The following is a 22,973-nucleotide window of genomic DNA, read 5'->3' as shown; positions in this document are numbered from 1 at the left end:
AGTCTGGCTTTTTTATGGCGGTTTTGTATCAGTGGCTTCTTCCTTGCTGAGCAGTCTTTCAGGTTATGTCTATATAGGACTCGTTTTACTGTGGATATAGATACTGTTTCCTCCAGCATCTTCACAAGGTCCTTTGCTGTTGTTCTGGGATTGATTTGCACTTTTCACACCAAAGTATGTTAATCTCTAGGAGACAGAACCCGTCTCCTTCCTGAGCGGTATGACGGCTGCGTGGTCCCATGGTGTTTATACTTGCGTACTATCGTTTGTACATATGAACGTAGTACCTTCAGGCGTTTGGAAATTGCTCCCAAGGATGAACCAGATGTTTGGAGGTCTACATTTTTTCCCGAGGTCTTTTTCTGAGGCACTGAGTTTGAAGGTAGGCCTTGAAATACACCCACAGGAATACCTCCAATTAACTCAAATTATGTCAATTAGCCTATGAGAAGCTTCTAAAGCCATGGCATCATTTTCTGGAATTTTCCAAGCTGTTTAAAGGCACAGTCAACTTAATGTATGTAAACTTCTGACCCACTGGAATTGTGACACAGTGAATTATAAGTGAAATAATCTGTCTGTAAACAATTGTTGGGAAAATTACTTGTGTCATGCAGTAAGTTGATGTCCTAAACAACTTGCCAAAACTATAGTTTGTTAACAAGAAATTTGTGGAGTGGTTGAAAACGAGTTTTAATGACTCCAACCTAAGTGTATGTAAACTTCTGACTTCAACTGTACATACATATATACTGTTGTATTAGCCATGTTTTCATACGGCTTTCTTGATAAACAATGAAAAAAATCACACATTGTTTCTCTCTCACTATGTCTTTCTGAATGTACTGTATACTATACATACATAATATATGTATATACTATATGTTCTTTACCCATACTGCTTTCTATTTCGGTGGTCCTCCTCCTCCTCCTCCTCTTCTGGTTGGAGGGGGTTTAGAGCCACACTGTCACAACCAATTTATCACATTAAATATCAGTCCTCTAGCACTTTCACTCTCTCTCCCCAGTTCCCTCTCTCTCTTGCTCTCTGAACCCTCCAGCGTTCCTCTGTAGGTCCTCATCTCTCTCACTTTCTTAACAACTGGCATATGCCTGCTCATCCCTCCATGACCCCAAGTCTGTCTCTCTAACTCCCTCCAAGTCTCTTTCTTTCTATCTCTCCCTTTCTCATGTGTGGGCATACTGTACCCCCTCCAAACCTGATTGAATGTGTGCGATTCGAGGAGATAGCCTACAGTATGCCTGATATCATGAAAAACACAGTCATGTGTAAAAAATGTCCCGGACACTAATAGCAATGGCTTCTGACAGAAGCAGAACATAAACGATTCCAAAGAGAAAGAACAAATATCATGTTCATACAAACAACGTGCATTTGTATGTCTAGCATAGGCTTACTACATGTAAATCACAGACGAAAATAGAAAAGAGCAATGGTCCTAGACTTGAGCCCTGTGGCACACCACATTAAAGAAAAGGCTGCTTTGAAAGTGACAATATCAATGTGATCCACCATTAGTGGAATGGCTACGAAAACCTCTAAATTAGGCTCTTATCCAGTCAGATCAAATCAACGTAGCTCGCTAGAAATACTATCTGATCTGTTAACCTCCTCTGTCCACTGAGTATAAGGCTAGAACTAAGGACCAAACAGCCCCAGGGCAGACAAGGCATCACTCCCTCTACCTTAAACACCACTGGACAAGGTATTCCCTTCACTGTCATCCAATAAACCACAAACAAGATCCACACTGGGACTATGGGGAGGCTATTTCAATAGCTTGACAATGAGAGCACACAATACCTTCCCAGGTAATGCTAGGCCTACATTAGGGGCAAACTGAAAATACGGTCCATATCATACCATAAACCATATCAATATGTTATATGCTCTGTGTATGGCCATACTACTTACTCATATAATTATTCAATGTGTGTGTGTCTGAGTAGGAGACAATGAGAAAAAAAAGCTATAGAAAGAGAGCAGAGAGAGAGGTAGATAGGAAGAAAGAAAAGACAGAAGAGAGAGAGAGAGCTCTTGAATTCTTCCATTATGTGGGTTATGCTGCAGTGACAAATTTAGAGTGTCCTGATTTCCTTGAGTCAGTGATCCCCAGATACCATCGAGAGACTCCGAGTACCCTGACCGCACAAAGACATGGTCACAAAGAACCCTGAACGCACACACACACACAGTTTCACACACACACACGCACGCACACACACACACACACACACACACACACACACACACACACACACACACACACACACACACACACACACACACACACACACACACACACACACACACACACACACACACACACACACACACACACACGGAGCCCTTATGAAACAAAGACATGGTCACAAAGAACCCTGAACGCACACACACACACACAGTTTCACACACACGCACGCACGCACACACACACACACACACACACACACACACACACACACACACACACACACACACACACACACACACACACACACACGGAGCCCTTATGAAACAAAGACATGGTCACAAAGAACCCTGAACGCACACACACACACACAGTTTCACACACACACACGCACGCACGCACGCACACACACACACACACACACACACACACACACACACGGAGCCCTTATGAAACAGACACATGCGCACACGAACGCACACACAACCAAACCTCTGCCACACCTCTGACCAGTGACCACATAAAAATAGCACACCCTGTCAACACACACACATAAACACACACGTCAAACCAAACATCGACCACATTGACTGTCTATCTATAACATGCGGTCGAATAGACACATCATGGTCACCAAACCCTATCCACACAGACGCAACGACAAGCCAAGCCCTGCTGTCAACAAAGCCACATTGACACACCACAGCCTGAGCACACAGTGAAATGGTACGAAGAGCTGCAATTAACACCTCTTGTGCCTGACAATCCCTTAATCTGAACAACAACACATGTTACAGACTTGCCCTATTAGCTGTGTGTGAAATATTGTGTGAAAACTATTCCAGCCACCCTGCTAAGAGGAATGCCATCAGGACAGATAACATTCGTCTTTAATTGCTAGAGAGGATGCCCTCGGATATCTCACCACATATATGTCATGACGTTTTACTGTCTCCTGAGCCACAAAAGGCTACAGTATGATGTCATGACGTCAGGGCTTTGTCTGATGTGCCTGAATGAATTGAGTGCATTTTATTCATCCTTTTAAAGCAAGAACGTTTGATAAAATGAAATTTGTATGGATTTGTTAATCAATCTAATTAGCTCTATCTGTCTATCTATCTCTTTATTGCTCCCTATCTATCCCTCTCTCTCTCCCTCTCTCAGTCCTTCTACCTTTCTCTCCCTCTTTCCACTCTAGCCAATCCTGCTCTGTCGTTGGATCACAGACATCACCATAGCAACAGCTGACGTCTAAAGTAACTGCCCCCCAAAAAGTTTTTGTGTGTAAGTGTGTGTGCATGCATGTGTGTATGTCTGTGTGTATGTGTGTGTGTGTGTGTCTGAAGAAACCCTCCCTTGTGTCTGATACACCCATTTTCTGCAAACCATTAATCATGACCTCATCCCTCCACCTATCCAATTAATTGTCCAGCCCGCTTTTGTCTCTTTCTCGCTTTCATTCTCTCTTTGTTCCTCTTTCTCTCTCTCTATTCCCTTTCAGCTCATATTATCCAAGTTCACTATGTTAACCATTTGATATGGAATACGTCTCTCCTATATGTGGACAGCAGTTGGTGATATTTAAAATGCAGAACAAGCAAAGAGGTGGAAGCGTGACAAAACTGTGATGAAGATGAGGATGAGGGTGAGGATGATTGTAGTTTTGAGGATAAGGGCACAATGAAAAAGTTAGGAGTGCAACTGTCGCTGCCTGACACCACCTGAGTCTAACTGGCATAACCTATAGCAATGGTAATACTGCTATATGGCTATAAAGATAGAGGGAGAGAAAGGATAGAGGGAGAGAAAGGATAGAGATAAAGGATAGAGGGAGAGAAAGGATAGAGATAAAGGATATAAGGAGAGAAAGTTTAGAGGGAAAGAAAGGATAGAGGGAGAGAAAGGATAGAGGGAGAGAAAGGGTAGAGAAATGAAAGGATAAGGGAGAGAAAGGATAGAGATAAAGAATAGAGGGAGAGAAAGTTTAGAGGGAGAGAAAGGATAGAGGAATGAAAGGATAGAGGGAGAGAAAGGAAAGAGAGAAAGAATAGAGGGAGAGAAAGTATAGAGGGAGAGAAAGGATAGAGATAAAGGATAGAGGGAGAGAAAGGAAAGAGGAATGAAAGGATAGAGGGAGAGAAAGTATAGAGGGAGAGAAAGGATAGAGAGAGAGAAAGGATAGAGATAAAGGATAGAGGGAGAGAAAGTTTAGAGGGAAATAAAGTTTAGAGGGAGAGAAAGGATAGAGAGAGAGAAATTATAGAAGGAGAGAAGGGATAGAGGAATGAATGTTTAGAAGGAGAGAAAGGATAGAGGGAGAGAAAGGATAGAGAGAGGAAGGATAGAGACAGAAAGGATAGAGGAAGAGAAAGGATAGAGAGAGAAAGTATAGAGGGAGAGAAAGGAGAGAGACATAAAGGATATAGAGAGAGAAAGGATAGAGATAAAGGATATAGGGAGAGAACGTTTAGAGGGAGAGAAAGGATAGAGGGAGAGAAAGGATATAGGGAGGGAAGGATAGAGGGAGAGAAAGGATAGAGGGAGAGAAAGGATAGAGGAATGAAGGGATAGAGGGAGATAAAGGATAGAGGGAGAGAAAGGATAGAGATAAAGGATAGAGGGAGAGAAAGGATAGAGAGAGAGAAAGGATAAAGAGAGAAAGGATAGAGATAAAGGATAGAGGGAGAGAAGGTTTAGAGGGAGAGAAAGTTTAGAGGGAGAGAAAGGATAGAGAGAGAAAGGATAGAGGAATGCATGTTTAGAGGGAGAGAAAGGATAGAGGGAGAGAGGATAGAGGAATGAAAGGATAGAGTGAGAGAAAGGATAGAGGAATGAAAGGATAGAGGGAGAGAAAGGATAGAGATAAAGGATAGAGGGAGAGAAAGGATATAGAGAGAAAGAATAGAGGGAGAGAAAGGATAGAGATAAAGTATAGAGGGAGAGAAAGGATAGAGATAAAGACTAGAGGGAGAGAAATGATAGAGATAAAGGATAGAGGGAGAGAAAGAGATAAAGGATAGAGGGAGAGAAAGGATAGAGAGAAAGGATAGAGAGAGAGAAAGGATAGAGGGAGAAAAATGATAGAGGGAGAGAAAGGATAGAGAGAGAAAGGATAGAGGGAGAAAGGATAGAGGGAGAGAAAGCATAGAGGGAGAGAAAAGATAGAGAGAGAAAGGATAGAGGGAGAAAAAGGATAGAGAGAAAGGATAGAGGGAGAAAGGATAGAGGGAGAAAAAGGATAGAGAGAGAGAGAAAGGATAGGGGGAGAGAAAGGATAGAGAGAGAAAGGATAGAGGGAGAAAAAGGATAGAGAGAGAGAGAGAAAGGATAGAGGGAGTGAAAGGATAGAGAGAGAGAAAGGATAGAGGGAGTGAAAGGATATATAGAGAGAAAGGATAGAGGGAGAGAAAGGATAGAGGGAGAAAAGGGATAGAGAGAGAAAGAAAGGATAGAGGGAGTGAAAGAGGGACCATGCTGCCATCATGTTAGTCAATACACAAAGGTGACTGGCCTGAGGTGGAGAAAGAACAGGGGGAAGAAAAGGAGAAAGAGAAAGAGGCATTGTGTTCATTTTTCCCTTCTGTCTCATCTTACCTCTTTATCCTCCCCTTTATCACTCGTAGACCCCTCTCGTTCCCTGTCCCTTTGTCACCATCTACCCCCGGTTCCTTTCCGTTCTCTTGCTTTCTTTCCTTTGTCTGTCCAGTGGCACATACTCAGAAATAATCATGCCTTTCCTCCCTCAGTCTATCTCTCCATCTCTTTACATTTACCCTCTCTACTTCTCCACCACTCCTCCTATCTTATTTATTTCCCTTGTTCCCTCTCTTTATTCCCCGCTCCCTCTATCCATGCAGACCCTGGTAAAATGGTTGCCATAGAAACAGATTTATTTGGAAATGGAGGGAAGATAATTATTTCCTCTCTCTCTCCATTTGTCGCTCTGTGTGTATGTGTGTTTTTTCTCTCTGTCCTCTTCTCTGGGGCTAATCACCCATATTTCACATCTCAAGTGCTTTATTTGTATTGAACCACCATTACAGACATTGTTACCATGGCTACAGCCAGTGAGGACCACTGACACAATGATAGACCCAGTGGCCATGGCAACACCTTTCGATCAGTGTAGGGTAATATGGTAATTCATGTTCAAAGTGTCTGACACGTTACGGGACCAGAGGAATATGCCTGGGTTTTTCACAACCCTTCTCCTTAAAATAAGCCAGCCTCGGCCCTCCATTGTGAAACGAGCATGTGAATGAGTGACAAAAGAATACTTGAGGGTAACCAAGGGTGACTAGCACGGACTACCAATGACAGCTTCCAACCCTGATCAAGGGCTACGCGATCCACAAATATCCAAGTGGTTGTTTTATACTAAGCTAGATCCTTGTTCTAGAATATTGTCATTCAAAATCTGAATTAGGTAGCAAAATCGATACTGTTATGAATCAATATTTCACCACAGTGGTTTCCAAACTATGTTTAGTTGTGGCCTACCCTATGACCCACCACATAAACAAACAATATGCTGTATCCAGCCAGACCTCAGTCTATCACCGCGAACCGCCCATACCTTGACCTACCCAACTTAAGGGAAACACTGATTTAACTATTCAAATAGCCGAGGTTCTATGTTCAGTGCTTTCCATAACTCATGCTCTTCAAGGTCTACTTTAATTCAATCCAGTTCAATCTAATTGTATTAGTATGTCGCTTCTTACAATGTCATCCGTCACAAACAATCTAATAAAAGCTGGGGCCTTGACCCCTGGAGTGATGTTAGGTTACATATTCATGGGCCAGGCCACACACCCCTGGATCACTAACATCTGCAGGCTGTCGAGGAGGAGGTGTACGGCTATAGCAACACACTATGTAAGGGGCTTAATAGCAAAGTGCCAACCTACAGGTGTGTATCATTGCAAAATTGAAGGAATTCTCAATTGAAAGTCTACTGTAAACTCAATAGTTTAACAGTTACTAGTGAAATGTTTACATGTCAACGAGTGCCTGTATGGAATTTATGTGGATAAGATGTATGTAAGCATATCCTTCTCCCCCCTAAAACATGATCTGGTTATCCTGACTATTTCCCTGCAGGCTAAATGGCTGTACGGATAGCAGTGTAGACCAGCCAATAAGCTTATTAGTTAGTTGGCTAGCTGTAATGTTGTTATTGTAGAGTGGGAGAGAGAGATGGATGGAGCGACACAAATCTCCCTCCCCTTCTCGAGGAGAAACTCAGCGAGGGAGAAATGAAATGACATCATCACCCGTCGGCCACATTCCTACAGGGGGAGGAGGGAGGGATGGAGGGAAGGAGGGAGGGGGATTGGGGGACAGTGGGCGAAGAGGGGGAAGGGGAAATGTCTAAAACTTTTTAGGAGATAAACATGACCCACAACAGCATTGAATCCCTCTCGTGTGTGTGTGTGTGTGTGTGTGTGTCTCTCTCTGTGTGTGTGTCTTCAGTACAGGGTTTCTGTACTCTTCCTTCATCATGTGCTCCCTCTTTTAATTCATGTGCTTCTTCTGACCCCTCCCCCTCTCCTTTCCTCTCCTCTCCACTGACTAAAGGAATGTGAGAACCACATCTGGAACTTATTAGAGAGAGAGAGAGAGAGAGAGAGAGAGAGAGAGAGAGAGAGAGAGAGAGAGAGAGAGAGAGAGAGAGAGAGAGAGAGAGAGAGAAAAGGAAAGAAAGGAGGAAAGAAAGAAAGAAGGAAAGAAAGAATGAGAGAAAAAGGCTGAGGGGTAAATGGAAATAGAGGGAGAGGGGAAAATATTTTTAAAAGTATGAAGGGACAGATAGAAAGACAGAGAAGGGAATTGAACTTAGCTAGCAGAAAGAAGGAAAGGGAGAAATGGAAGGACGGAGAGCAGGGAGACAGAAAAATGGAGGGAGGGAGAAAAATGAATTTAGAGAAGGTGAGAAGTTTCAAAAGCGATTAATGCCAATTAATTCTAGTCTAAGCCAAGGCATGTGCAGAGGCATCTTCCAAGGACCCAGAGCTCAGGGAAGGAGGGAAAGGCCTCAGATGTGGGTTAAAGAATTCTGATCTGAGCATAGCCCTTTGAACTCGCTCTTCCATATTCTCTGTGAATGAGGTGTGTGTGTGTGTGGGGGGGGGAGGGGGGGGGGTGGAGTGTATGTGGCTAGCTGTCCCCACAGAGGAGCCAGTCAGGCTTGAGTAATCGTCCCTTTCTCTCCCCCTGGTCCACCCCTCCTCTCTCTCTCGCGCTTTCTTTCTTTTCATCCCCCCATCCCCCACTATAGCCACCCACCAAAAAACTATAATCGGTCTTGTTCTGGCCCCTCGACTTTACCCACCTGCCCACCAGACCACCCCCACTACCAGTGACCCCCCCCCCCCCCCCCCTACGCCCCAACCACAACTTTTGTCACCCTTCCCCCACCCCAAAATATGCTCGGGCATAATGTAGACACAGTTTGAAAACATGGCAAAGAGGCTGAGTCATAAGTGATAAACTTGGCTCTTTCTCTCTCGTTCTCTTTCTGTTTCTATCACTTTCTTTCTCTCTTGCTCTGTCTCGCTTTGTGGAGACAGAGAACCTATTTAGGAGAATGTTTTCGGAACCCCATTTGTTCGCCAAGTTTAAACAGATGATAAATGTAGTAGAGGCTTTAACTCCTACTGCTATATGACTTTGAATTGTCATAACCGAATGGCTGGCTGTAATGTTGAGCTACATAATGCGTAACATAATTTGTTACAGTGGTTTAGATCCATTTATATATTAGTATGAAGTGGACAATGAGCCTCATCTAATTTGTAGCTTTTGTTTTTTTCTAGAACAAACATACTAATACAGTCATACTATTATGACAAATAGTTTTACCAAACAAACATGCACTAAAGCATCAAGTCACATTGTGTTGACAGTGAAAGTAACATTGTAGCACAGCCATAACTAATGTGCCAAAAATGCTAAGCATTCCTTGATTACATTCTGGAATTGGGAGTATGGTTCAAAACCTTACAGCTGGATCCACATTATGAATAGATCCACACTATGAATAGATCCACACTATGAATAGATCCACATTATGAATAGATCCACATTATGAATAGATCCACACTATGAATAGATCCACATTATGAATAGATCCACACTATGAATAGATCCACATTATGAATAGATCCACACTATGAATAGATCCACACTATGAATAGATCCACATTATGAATAGATCCACATTATGAATAGATCCATATTATGAACAGGTCCACATTATGAATAGAACCACATTATGAATAGATCCACACTATGAATAGATCCACATTATGAACAGGTCCACATTATGAATGGATCCATATTATGAATAGATCCACACTATGAATAGATCCACACTATGAATAGATCCACATTATGAATAGATCCACATTATGAATAGATCCACATTATGAATAGATCCACATTATGAATAGATCCACATTATGAATAGATCCACATTATGAATAGATCTACATGTGATTCGAACTACACAGTTGCATGAGCTACGTGTTCCATTTTAAACTTTTTTCAACAAAATTTGCAAAAACATTCAAATGGGATATATAACTGATAAGGAAGGGTTGGTTTCTTTGGTCAGTAGTGTGTGTGTGTGTCAGTATGTGTCAGTAGTTGTGGCATTGTTCACAAGGACAGAGCCTGACAAATGGACAAACGTTGCACCTGCACTGAGGCCTTTGTTATAGCCAGCACTTCAAGCAGTCTAGGTAGGAACAGTAGCAACAGCAAGTTGCAGTGTCGCAAGATTAGGAGGTGTAGGTCTACTAACAACAATAGCATTTTCATGAATTATAAAGAGTCTTTGTAGTTGAATGGTTAACAGCACATTCATTTACCTTCAAACCATGTGAAATGTCTGTTAAGAAAACTGGAAACATAAAATAAAAACAACAGAATAGCTTGTATCTTCAAGTGTTTTGAGAACAGTGTATTGGACTGGCAGTTCAAAGAGTATGGCCTACAAATGCATGATGAAATGGTGACATTGCACTTTGGCATAATGAGCACAGTGTGTGAGACAGTTTACAGCCATGCCACAAACATAACATAGAGACATGTATGCTATGTTACATAGGTGTGTGTGTGTGTGTGTGTGTGTGTGTGTGTGTGTGTGTGTGTGTGTGTGTGCGTGCGTGCGTGCGTGGCTTGTAAGCAGAGCCACTTACACTATATGTACAAAAGTATATGGACACCCCTTCAAATGAGTCTATTCGGCTATTTCAGCCACACCCGTAGCTGACAGGTGTATAAAATCAGGCACACAGCCATGCAATCTCCATAGACAAACATTGGCAGTAGAAAGGCCTAACTGAACAGCTCAGTGCTGAACAGCTCAGTGACTTTCAACGTGGCACCGTCATAGGATGCCACCTTCCAATAAGACAGTTTGTCAAATTTCTGCCCCTGTTAGAGCTGCCCCGATCAACTGTAAGTGCTGTTATTGTGAAGTGGAAACGTCTAGGAGCAACAACGGCTCAGCTGCGAAGTGGTAGGTCACACAAGCTCACAGAACGGGAACAGAATCGTCTGTTGCAACACTCACTACCGGATCCCAAACTGCCGCTGGAAGCAACATCAGCACAATAACTGTTCGTCGGGAGCTTCATGAAATGGGTTTCCATGGCCGAGCAGCCACACACAAGCCTAAGATCACTGGCGATGGAACCCTGACCTGTTCACCGGAAGTGCTACCTGTCCCAGACCTGCTGTTTTCAACTCTCTAGAAACAGCAGGAGCGGTAGAGATACTCTTAATGATCGGCCATGAAAAGCCGACTGACATTTACTCCTGAGGTGCTGACTTGCTGCACCCTCGACAACTACTGTGATTATTATTATTTGACCATGCTGGTCATTTATGAACATTTAAACATCTTGGCCATGTTCTGTTATATTCTCCACCCGGCACAGCCAAAAGAGGACTGGCCACCCCTCATAGCCTGGTTCCTCTCTAGGTTTCTTCCTAGGTTTTGGCCTTTCTAAGGAGTTTTTCCTAGCCACTGTGCTTCTACACCTGCATTGCTTGCTGTTTGGGGTTTTAGGCTGGGTTTCTGTACAACACTTTGAGATATCAGCTGATGTAAGAAAGGCTATATAAATAAATTTGATTTGATTTGATGTGCAATACTAAGTGTTGGCTGGAGTGGTGTAAAGCCCGCCACCATGGGACTCTGGAGCAGAGGAAATGCATTTTTTGGAGTGACAATCACACTTTACTATCTGGCAGTTCGATGGACGAATCTAGGTTTGGTGGATGACAGGAGAACACTACCTTCCCCAATGCATAGTGCCAACTGTAAAGTTTGGTGGAGGTGGAATAATGGTCTGGGGCTGTTTTTCATGTTTTGGACTAGGCCCCTTAGTTCCAGTGATGGGAAATCTTAACACTTGATGACAATGCCCCCGTACACAAAGTGAGGTCCATACAGAAATGCTTTGTTGAGATTGGTGTGGAAAAATTTGACTGGCCTGAACAGAGTCCTGACCTCAACCCCATCGAACACCTTTGGGATGAATTGGAACGGCAACTGCGAGCCAAGCCTAAACGCCCAACATCAGTGCCCGACCCCACTAATGCTCTTGTGGCTGAATGGAAGCAAGTCCCCACAGCAATGTTGCAACATCTAGTGGAAAGCCTTCCTAGAAGAGTGGAGGATGTTATAGCAGCAAAGGGGGGACCAACTCCATATTAATGCCAATGATTTTGGAATGGGAATGTTCGACAGGCAGGTATCCACATACTTTTGGTAATGTAGTGTATGTGCACTGATGGATTTATGAGAGAGAAAACTGGACACATCATGCATTCAGCATGTGGCAATGTGTCCAGGAGAAACATCACTGCAAAAAAACAAATGGAATTGGTATGATTGTGTGTGTGTGCGTGCATGCGTGTGTATGTGCATGTGTTAGTGTGTGTGTAACCGATGTGAAATGGCTAGCTAGTGTACGGGGTGCGTGCTAATAGCGTTTCAATCGGTGACGTCACTCGCTCTGAGACCTTGATGTAGTTGTTCCCCTTGCTCCACAAGGGCCGTGGCTTTTGTGAAGCGATGAGTAACGATGCTTCGAGGGTGGCTGTTGTCGATGTGTGCAGAGGGTTCATGGTTCGAGCCCAGGTAGGGGCGAGAGGCGAGGAGAGTTACGGAAGCTATACTGTTACATGTGCGTGCGTGTTTAATGCGCGTGTGTGTTAGTCCGTGTGCACGCGTTAGTGTGCGTGGGTGTGTGTATCAGCTTCAATCCATGTGTGAATGTGATGTATGTGTATAATGACTATTCATAAGAAATACTGTTTACAGCATCCACAACATAGGTAATTTGTGAGTTGTTATACAGGATTAGGCAGTGAAAAAGTAATACAATACTAACATCGAGTTTGTAGTTAATAACTAGTAGCCTAATATTGTGTATGGATGTTGAGAGAAGGACAAAGGAGTAGCTCTGGACTATAGCAATCTAAAAAGAGATACATGGATGACATCATCCTATAGACTTTTCAAACACGCCCCCTACCTACAATATGATAAAGTGGTCGGATGGTCAGTACCTGCGCGCGCCTGCACATCCACAGCACACACACTCTCTTGCTGTCACACGCACAAGGTAGACAATGAAAAGGGAGGGTTGCCTTGTGCCGTGCGCGTGAGCACGAGGAAGATGTCATCTAACAGGTAGCCTGAGAAATCACTTTACCCTTGAGCAATTGTCTCCTAGCAACTACGTTATAACAATAGCCTACCTGTCATTACTCAGATATGATATCTAAACGCCATTAGGGGTATTATAGTTGCAGCTATGTTGGCCATACCTCGTCTCCAGTGTCCGTGGTATGTGTGTGTGTGTGTGTGTGTGTGTGTGTGTGTGTGTGTGTGTGTGTGTGTGTGTGTGTGTGTGTGTGTGTGTGTGCGTGCGTGTTATTAGGCTATACATATCACAGGCACCAATAAAATATGGCAAGCAACGTTTGAATGATTGAAGCAAGCCATTCCCACATTCCAATATCGAGCACATTTGGTCAATCACTTTAGACGTGCACTGTCATTCAAATCACATCCTTTCTGTCTAACATCCTATTTGAATAAAAGGCTATAGGCTACCGAATGCACAGGACTAAGGTCATATTGTGGATACTAGGTTCTTGCACCAATCAGGCCATGATCATGTTAGACACACGCACCCTATGAAATAGCCTACCACACACTGCGGCGCATGTAATGACAAACTCATCGCCATACACTCTGAACAATTGAGCATCTACCTCTCTCTCTCGCTCTCTCTCACACACACACACACACACACGCACGCGCGCACACGCACGCACACATTCACACACACACATCTGAAGCGAAACTAGAATAACTTTTCCCCTCATCAAGTTTGAAAGCCTTGGTATTGTTCGACAACCAGAAACAGTGTGTCATTGATTAGGGAAGGTAACAGGGAAAACCCTAATCTTACCACGGTGAAAACTCAACGCCAAACTCAGGAGCAAAAGCCGCTGCATGGTTCAGAAGACCAGTAAATCCGTTAGCTCAATTCTCCGTGAGGGCAGCATTAAAAATCCTAGTTGGATTCTATTCAGCAGTGTAGGGTAATTGTAATCCTTCCAATTAATATATATGACGGTTTTCTTCGTTCTCCACCTCCCCTTACTGCTCTTTTTTTTGCGGTTTACAACATTTCTCCGTTTTTCCTCCTTTCCCCCTTTCCGTTGTCCGCTCTTTCGTGCTCGGGCGATGGTCCGTTTACTCATTAGCGACGCATTCCTCTCTCTCTCTCTCTCTCTCTCTCTCTCTCTCTCTCTCTCTCTCTCTCTCTCTCTCTCTCTCTCTCTCTCTCTCTCTCTCTCTCTCTCTCTCTCTCTCTCTCTCTCTCTCTCTCTCTCTCTCTCTCTCTCTCTCGTCAGCAGCCACAGCACAGCACACTCCCCTCCTCTTTCTAGTCTGAATCTCGCGTTAGATGTTACCGCTATTAGATGCGCATTTCTTTGTCACCAGAAAACAACAAAAATACATTGTCCATGTTTGTTGAATTTTGAATCATCATTATCTCTGTATTTTTTTTTTGTAAGAGAGATGGAGCAATAGGTTATAGATCTAATGACGTGTCATGGTTATGGACGTGACTAGTTGAATCACACTGTAAAGCAAATCATTCTGCATTCATTCTGTGTGACACAACCAAGTTCTGCCCCAAAAGTGACAGCATATGTTGCTTCCTTTCCCTCAATTTAATGATGAAGGCTATACAGATGTGGAGTTCACTGTCACCGCTGAGTCTGTGTAGTGGTCTATTAGGCTATTGCTCTCATGTGTTTCCACCCCTCGCGTTGCTTTAAAGTATAGACCAGTGTTGGAGCGCCCTCAAGTGCACTGACTCCTGAACTAACTCCCCAAACAACTGAAGCAACTATTAAAATACCTTCACACGGATGCACCTCATAAAAACAACAAATTCAGCTACACTAATTTGTTCACTGAAACATTTACCGCTATAATTAGGATTCCAGGCATTGCCATCATTACAGTGTAGATTACTTGTTTGATCCGTTATTGAAGTATAGCTCATTCAGTAGACTGGCATTGATATATTTTTCCTAAATAAGTGGTTCATTTTCTACGATTACTCAGAGATGATCTACTTCAGGAAAAAAATATATAGGCTAGGGATGGATTGTTTGTGCGGTTAAATAAATCTGTCAATAGTATCATGAGATTTAAAATATATATATATATTATAATATAGGCCTAGCAAGAATTTCCTTTGATATTGTAATGCTAAATAAGTGGTCGAACATACCGTTCTATCACGTAAAGAACAAATAAAATGAAGCATAAAAATATGTACATAAGTGTTTCTTTTATATTAATTAAACGCCAGATTACACATGTATATCATTATTAGTATATATATATATATATATATATATATTTTTTTTTTTAAAGTTATGGTGTATAGAGATGTAGTGAAGTGCAGCCCTATATTTAGAATACTTATTAGAAGAATGCATTGAATGAAATGGTGGCTGCAATTTATTATGGAACAGCATTCATTTTCTGCAATAAAAATTTCGCAGGTCTGCCGTGAAGCATCAAGAGTGGCACATCTCTGCCGGGACTCGAACCCGGAGCCTCTGGATTAGAAGTCCAGCGCGCTATTCCATTGCGCCACAGAGACTGCGGCAATAAACGTGATCATGGTCAGGTTTAGATATTCACATCCCTCTAGGTCGACGCTTTCTGTATCCTTCTCGCATCAGCACCACCCTCCGTCGACATTTGAGTTCGATATGAGAGACCGTTAGAGGGCGCTGTAAGCTCTCTCTTCAATGGACTTCATAAATGGCGATGATGTTCATTAGTGACATGCAGAAAATGCATTCTATTTAGGCTTTAATCAAATGCGCAGTGCAATAAGGAGATTGAAAAGCAATAGCCAATATACTGTGTGGAATATTAGATACAGTTTGCATCATTATATTTTCCTCAGAATAGCCTACTAACTAAGGGATTTTTTTTTATTGTGCTGAATCTGCATCAGAATAAAACACCCTCAATAAACTAAACTGCCTATTTTTTTTATAAGGTTCCATAGCCTACTAGATATATTGTGATGATTGGCAACTTTTTATCTGCTATGACTGTTCTCCCAGACAGCAGATAGCGATGTATATAAATTAAGCAATGAGGCCCGAGGATGTGAGTTATATGGTCAATAAACCATGGCTAAGGGCTGATCTTATGCATGAAGCAACACAGAGTACCTAGATACAGCCCTTAGCTGTGGTACATGTATTTTGTAAAGAGCAGCCATATTGTTGTCAGTCTGCTAGGAACCTGTTTTTAATGTATTAAGTGTGTATGTTTATTCTGTATTACCATTTAATTAGCTAGTAAATAAATAATTAAACCAATTTGTGTAGTAGAATCATAAATAAGGTTCTGGTTTTTGCAGATGCAAGGAGGTTATGACTGTTCAGAAGGATGATATGCTACAAGGTTATGATTAATGAATTGACTGTTTACAGATGTGATAGGTAAAGACCTTTAGTTGAATTCGGGGATGGTAACTCTTTAAAGATCCGCTCTCCTGGTGCCCCAGATCCTAATGAGTTCATTTTTACATGATTAATTTAACCGAGTAACAAATAAATATAGTTAGTTGAGTAGATAAATAACTGTCTTCAGATTTATGTTACAGTCAAGTCACGACAATATCAAGGATTGCATCAAAAATCAATACATAAATACCATTTGAAGCTTGATGAGTTGATCATTTGAATCAGCTGTGTAGTGCTATGGCAAAAACAAAAATGCACTCCTTTGAGTCCCCAAGAACAGGACTGAGAACCACTGCTTTTCATTGGGACCTCTTCATCTGCAGACAGGCTTTCACAGCTCTCTGTATCTGTGGACAAAAAACATCACAAGAAACAGACTTCATTATACTCAAATTAGACAGCACTGAATATTATGTTACTCTTATCGCTGTCTTCACTTCTAGGGACTGGAACTACACGAAAGTACCTGCCCTATACAGAATAGCTTACTCTCTCTCTTTGACAGTTGGGGCTGCTAACGTTATCCTTTCACCCTCCTCCGTGGCTGTTAGCTAGCTACCTACAAATGCATTTTTAGTTATATACCTCCATATTATCTGGATAGGCAGTAGGCTACAGCTCAACATTTCTAAGGCCAATCCCTTATCATATATGTTTTATTTTATTTTATTTCACCTTTATTTAACCAGGTAGGCTAGTTGAGAACAAGTTCTCATTTGCAACTGCGACCTGGCCAAGATAAAGCATAGCAGTGTGAACAGACAACACAGAGTTACACATGGAGTAAACAATTAACAAGTCAATAACACAGTTGAAAAAAAAGGGGTCTATATACATTGTGTGCAAAAGGCATGAGGAGGTAATAATTACAATTTGCAGATTAACACTGGAGTGATAAATGAGGTTTAGGGTTAGGGTTATGTATGTATGTATTGTTAGGATCGTAAGAAAATCCATCCGTAAATTGTTAGGATCGTAAGAAAAGCCATGCGTGAAACATTAAACTAAAAAAAAAAAGATCACTAAACGTACAAACCCTTTGATACGACTATGAATTCACATTTACACGTTCGGTTTTTACTTTACTTTTCTCCCTTTACTTGGTTACAGACATTTTTTTATGAGTACAAACTTTTGTTAGTAATGTGGCATCTGCAAAGGACATGAACTGAATTTAGCTTGTCGAACTTAGCTCGTCAATGAAGCAACTATAGCCCCGACGTTAGAGTTTCTTTGCAGCTAACGTTACCGGTTTCATTTCCAAAATAAAAGTATTGAGCTTGTTTTAGAACTGCATTCAATAACGACGTCATACCAGTAGATTATGTAGTGTAGGCTTGGGACTGAGAATGATAAAGACATAGAAGAGCCCTGTCTAGAATAACCGCCTGAGCTGCAAAATAGGAAGTAAATATTATTTATGCTAGGCCTATTCCTCTATCAAAATATGTCATGCTGCTGTGTGTTATTTAAGGGCCAGATAATTGCATGATTCATTTTTATAGATGCGTGGGGCTAGTGTGGTGATCATGTAACCTAATGAATCACACTTTTTCCAGTTTTTGGGAGCTTGGACTGTAGGCCTAATATTAGTCATTTTGACTGTTGTTTTAGGGTATTTCCACTACTGTAGACTTGTTATAGCAATTTGCGTTGCACAACGTCATCGTGCAGAGGCTATATCCATATGAATAAATGTGACAAAACAAAATATTGATTACGTCTTGGCTATACCCTGTCCTGAGCAAAATAGCCAAGGGGTCCCAAATGGTCAAGACTACCTATAGCCTATTCTTATTGCCAAATCTGTTTTCCCTATCAGCCACTGCACATGCTTTTTCAACTATTTTGTTTAAAATGTATTTAGAGGCTATATTTAGAGGCCTGTGAGCTAGGGTCTCTTTTTATGGGGAGCCCTATAATAAACACAGTTATAAAACACAAATAGAGTTCTAAAATTATTCCGCAAGACACCAGTACCCAAAATGATAGCCTAAATTCCTAAATTGCAATGCCCATAAGTTGAAGGCATATTTTTTATTTGGACAGGCCTAAATTAAACATTGAATTATTAAAGTGATAGGCAAAAGAACTTTGGAGAATTTAGATACATTTCAATAAACCAACGCATAAGACTGTTCTATCCTCTTTGATTTATTTCCTATTGCAACTCAGACTGAACTGAATGAAGGATGGATTAAATGTTCAAATATGTGGGAATGACAAGTTGCATGCATCCTGCATGCTCTGCACTTTACTTGGCTATTAGCCAAATAGGCCTACATTAGGGTACAATGACTGACTACATGACTCCAGAAGGGTATCTTCTGAGGCTGAGGGGTGCTCTTCTGAAGGCTCATGGTGCTATGGTGTTGCATGGACATCACAAGCTCTTCAACTGGGCAGCAGTGTCGCGATGGAGGGAATAGCCTATACGGAGACTACCTAAGACCACTGCAACATAGTTATTCTAACGTGTGGGAAAGCTAATGCCAGATTTAGCCTATGTTTAACCTCTCCCCTTGTTCATTTCAAAGTCCATATGTTCATGACCCGTTTCATATAAATCATGTCAAATTATTTAAAATTCATATGAACCCCTCCTACAAGAATATGCTTTGGCAAGGTTTTGACTGATATAAAAAATATTTTGATTTGCAAAGACAAAGAGTGGATTCAATTACAGTTTTTCTCAATTGCTAAAACACTAAAACCCATTGGCTGAACAAAGTTCTCAGTTGCCTGGACTCATTTAGCTAATTATGCAGTCTGACCATTTTCCTGTCAAAATGTTTGGGTGTCAGCGAAAATGAATGGAGTAAAAAGTACATTTTCTTTAGGAATGTAGTTTCGTAAAAGTAAAAGTTGGCAAAAATATAAATAGTAAAGTACAGATACCCCCCAAAAATATTTAAGTAGTACTTGACAGTATTTTTTACTTAAGTACTTTACACCACTGATGCCTGGCCTTTCAACCTATCTCATTGTAGAGCTAGATGAGTTAGAGCCCTGTCTATGTTAATAGATAAGATGAGAGCACCCCTCCAGCTTGGATGGAGTCCGTCACTCCTCAGCAGGCCAGGCTTGGTCCTGTTTGTCCCAGAAAGACGGACAGTTATCTACAAATTCTATATTTTGGGAGGGGCAGAAAACAGTGTTCAACCTGCGTTTGAATCTGATGTAGAGCTAATCATTCCCCCTAACTGGGAGGGGGCCAGAGACAATTACTCGATACCAACACGTTTCTAGTTAAGTTACACGCTGAAGTTATGTTGCGCTTGGTGACCTCTGAATGTTTTGTCCTAACATCGTTGGTGCCGACAAGGATAACAATATCCCTATATAGTGGTGACGCGTAATTCAGGGCACCAGGGCACTCATTGTCTTAATAAATCAAAATTACGGATTGCCTCTCATCCACTCGAGAGATGAGAGACAATCCCCTTATGCCATAGTTTGTCAGTAGAAACCAGATTTGTTTAAGCAAGTCAGACAAAAAACAGCCATGTTTTTTTTTTAAAGGCAGTAAATGAGGCTGAATTAATTGTTTCGCAGCCAGACAAGGCTCCGCTGATAGCCAGGTGTAGCGATGGTAAGGATTCACTCCATGGTGCTGAAAAGAAAGCTCTGCTGTTGGGATAGCTTTATGTAGGCCCTAACAGTTTGTGGGCACCATTTGTCACCGTTATAGTGCAATGAATGTATTGTTTTGTGTTGTGTAGTGGCTTAGCTGGCATGCTTAAAAATAAAAAAAATACATAGTTTGCCCCACCAAGATGAGTAAAAGTCTAAAAGTATTTGGTTTTAAATATACTTTAGTATCAAAAGTAAATGTGATTGCTTAAATATAATTAGTATCAAATACTTTCAAATTCTTCATATTAAGCAAACCAGAAGGCACAATTTTCTTGTTTTTTAAATTTATGGATAGCCAGGGCCACACTCCCAACACTCAGACACCATTTACAAATAAGCATTTGTGTTTAGTGAGTCTGTCAGATCAGGGGCAGTAGAGATGACCAGGAATGTTCTCTTGATAAGTGTGTGAATTGGACCATTTTCCTGTCCTGCTAAGCATTCAAAATATAAAAGTACTTTTGGGGTGTCAGGGAAAATGTATCGGGTAAAAAGTACATAATTTTCTTTTGGAATGTATTGAAGTAAAAGTAAAAGTTGTCAAAAAATATAAATAGTAAAGTAAAGTACAGATACATAAAAAAATGATTTACTGTAAATCTTTTAGATTAGCCTTTACGTCAGGAGTCCTGCCCCCTTGTAAACAATGTATGATCGCTGGATGATTATTTTAAATCTAATTTTGAGGGTAATAGATACGCCAATGACTTGGGTTTTCAATTTGTCAGAGCTAATGGTGGAAGGCTTCAGCTACTCAGACCCTGTAACGGGTGGAGGGGTCTGAGAATGCTCGGCCTCTTACTCGTTGCTTATTAATGGGGAGAACTGGTTCAAAGTTTTTGTTGGCTGAATGAGCATTGAGAAAATAACCTGGCTGCGTGGATTGTACGGGAGGATTTATATTACTATCTGTACTTACTGGTGGCACAGACGCTTTGTCATCCTTTCCTACTTTTAAATTTCCCTTGCCTAACGATTGCATCTGAAGCTGGGCTTGCAACTCGTCTGTCCTCTCCATAAGGCGATAGTTTATGGAGCCAGATACCTGCCAAAAGGTTGAACATATGTATCGTTAGGCTAGTAAGAAAAGCCATGCGTGAAACATGGAACATAAATGTAAACAATTACGGACTTATATTTTAGCCTTGAACAAATATTGTGTTGCAATTCTGACTTAAAATGATACCTTACAGAGTTTTGGCAGTTTCATCTCATCAACAAACAAAAAAACGTACAACAAACGGCCTGTGAGAAATGCTACCCAAACAAGCATAACACAGTATAAAAAAAACGGAAGTCAGGCAAACTGGAAAGAGGTATCCTGCATGTTTTCAAGTTAGTATTTTGTGTTTTCTATATTTATTTGGTCAGGCCAGAGTGTGACATGGGTTTATTTTGTGTTGTGTTTATGTATGGGGGTTTTTCGTAGGTTTTGGGATTGTGGCTTAGTGGGGTGTTCTAGCAAAGTCTATGGTTGCCTGAGGCGGTTCTCAATCAGAGGCAGGTGATTCTCGTTGTCTCTGATTGGGAACCATATTTAGGCAGCCATATTCTTTGAGTGTTTCGTGGGTGATTGTTCCTGTCTCTGTGTTTGTTTGCACCAGAATAGGCTCAGTCACTTTGGTTTTTCTTTTTTCATTGTTTTGGAAGAGAAAAGAACGAGCGCCATTCTCCTTGCGGAGATGGTGCTAAATCCATCAACACGGTCGGTCCCTGGGATTGGGCTGGCCAACACGATTCGGTTTGCTTGGAAGGAAAAGGAGTTGGAGCCTTTAGGACGGGAAACTTTTGGAAGGATAATATTGATGGGGATTCTAAAGCTGACGGTGAAGGACGTGTTTTGTTTCCAAGGCAACTCGTTGGAGGGAGCATACGACGTGGCACTATATACAGAGGAGAAACACGATGATATCCTGAGAAGGGCAAGAGCAGTGGGAGGTGAGAGGCCGATGAGCCACTATGAAATAACAAGCCTGGCGAAGAACAACTTTAGGGTTGTAACTGTCAACATTTACAACCCATACGTTAAGGATGAAGAGGTGAGGGCCTTTCTGGGGAGATACATGGATAACGTCTCCTCAGCAAGGCACCTCAAAGACTCCCTTGGGTTTTGGAATGGGAGGAGAGGCTTCCAGGCCCTCCTCAGGGAGGACCCAAAGGGACATGGTGGCTACCTCCATCCTCCTGCTATGTTCTCCCTAGGGGCTGACAGGGGGACGTTGTTTTATGCACGTCAGCCCCCATTTTGCAGGCGCTGTATGGCCTACGGCCACATATTCGCCTCGTGCAGCACAAGAAAATGCAGATTTTGTGGATCTGAGGAACACGAGGCGAGGGATTGTGACAAGCCTAAGGCATGCCACGGGTGTGGCTCGTCTGCACACCTGTGGCGGGGGTGCCCGGCTCGTCAGAGGTCATATGCGTCTGCGGCTGGGGGGGGAGCAGGAGCCGGGGATGGGGGAAGAAGAGGAGGTGAAGGAAGCACGCCTCATGACCAGAGTACAGGTCCAGAGGGGAAGGCCGCAAGGAAGGAGGAGGAGCAAGAAGAGGCGGATGGAAGAGAGAAGGAAACAGAAGGCACGGGAGTAGGAGAACCAGGAAAAGCGGCGGAAGAAGGCAAACGAGTGGAGGAGCATGAGAGAGAAGAAAGCGAGGGAGGAGTGTTGGAGAAGGAGACGGTGGAAGAGCAAGTGGACTGGGGGGAAAGTGCCCTGGTGGAAGAGATGAGGGGTATGGTGGAGGAGCTGGCGGGGGGGAGGGTGGTATCTCTCCACTGCCGCCATCACCAAAGAAGAGAATGAAGAGGAGGGTGCGATTGGCCGACAGTGAGAGGGAGGGGATGGCCAAGAGAGTGATGGGGGTGGGAGAAACCTCTGGGTTGCTGCTGGTTTCCCCAGGCCCTCAACTTCTGTTGGGTGGGGACACACCTAACAAGACTCAAGACTGGGTACAGGAGGAGGTGGGGAGTTTTTTGTTTGGGGACTCAGCCTCCCGATTTTTTTCCAAACCAGCTGCAGCACT

The 22,973-nt window shown here is 42.3% G+C and overlaps 1 protein-coding gene and 1 non-coding gene across 2 annotated transcripts in view; both read right to left on the bottom strand.

Annotated features, from left to right (window-relative positions):
* The window catches only part of LOC112261000 (kin of IRRE-like protein 1), a 35,932-nt gene extending 21,867 nt beyond the window's left edge, over positions 1–14,065 (bottom strand). The window contains exon 1 of the mRNA XM_042328317.1: positions 13,715–14,065. Coding sequence (XP_042184251.1) covers positions 13,715–13,760 — 46 coding nt within the window. The 5' untranslated portion in view covers positions 13,761–14,065. The remainder of the gene's footprint in view (positions 1–13,714) is intronic.
* Positions 14,066–15,359: 1,294 nt separating this feature from the next.
* trnar-ucu lies at positions 15,360–15,433 on the bottom strand. The gene has a single exon. It is a non-coding gene; the product is annotated as a tRNA-Arg (tRNA).
* Between the last annotated feature and the right edge of the window lie 7,540 nt (positions 15,434–22,973).

The sequence above is a fragment of the Oncorhynchus tshawytscha genome, linkage group LG10, assembly GCF_018296145.1.
Source record: "Oncorhynchus tshawytscha isolate Ot180627B linkage group LG10, Otsh_v2.0, whole genome shotgun sequence".
Lineage (NCBI taxonomy): Eukaryota > Metazoa > Chordata > Actinopteri > Salmoniformes > Salmonidae > Oncorhynchus > Oncorhynchus tshawytscha.
The sequence above is the reverse complement of the archived record's forward strand: the minus strand, read 5'-3'. Positions and strand labels throughout refer to the sequence as shown.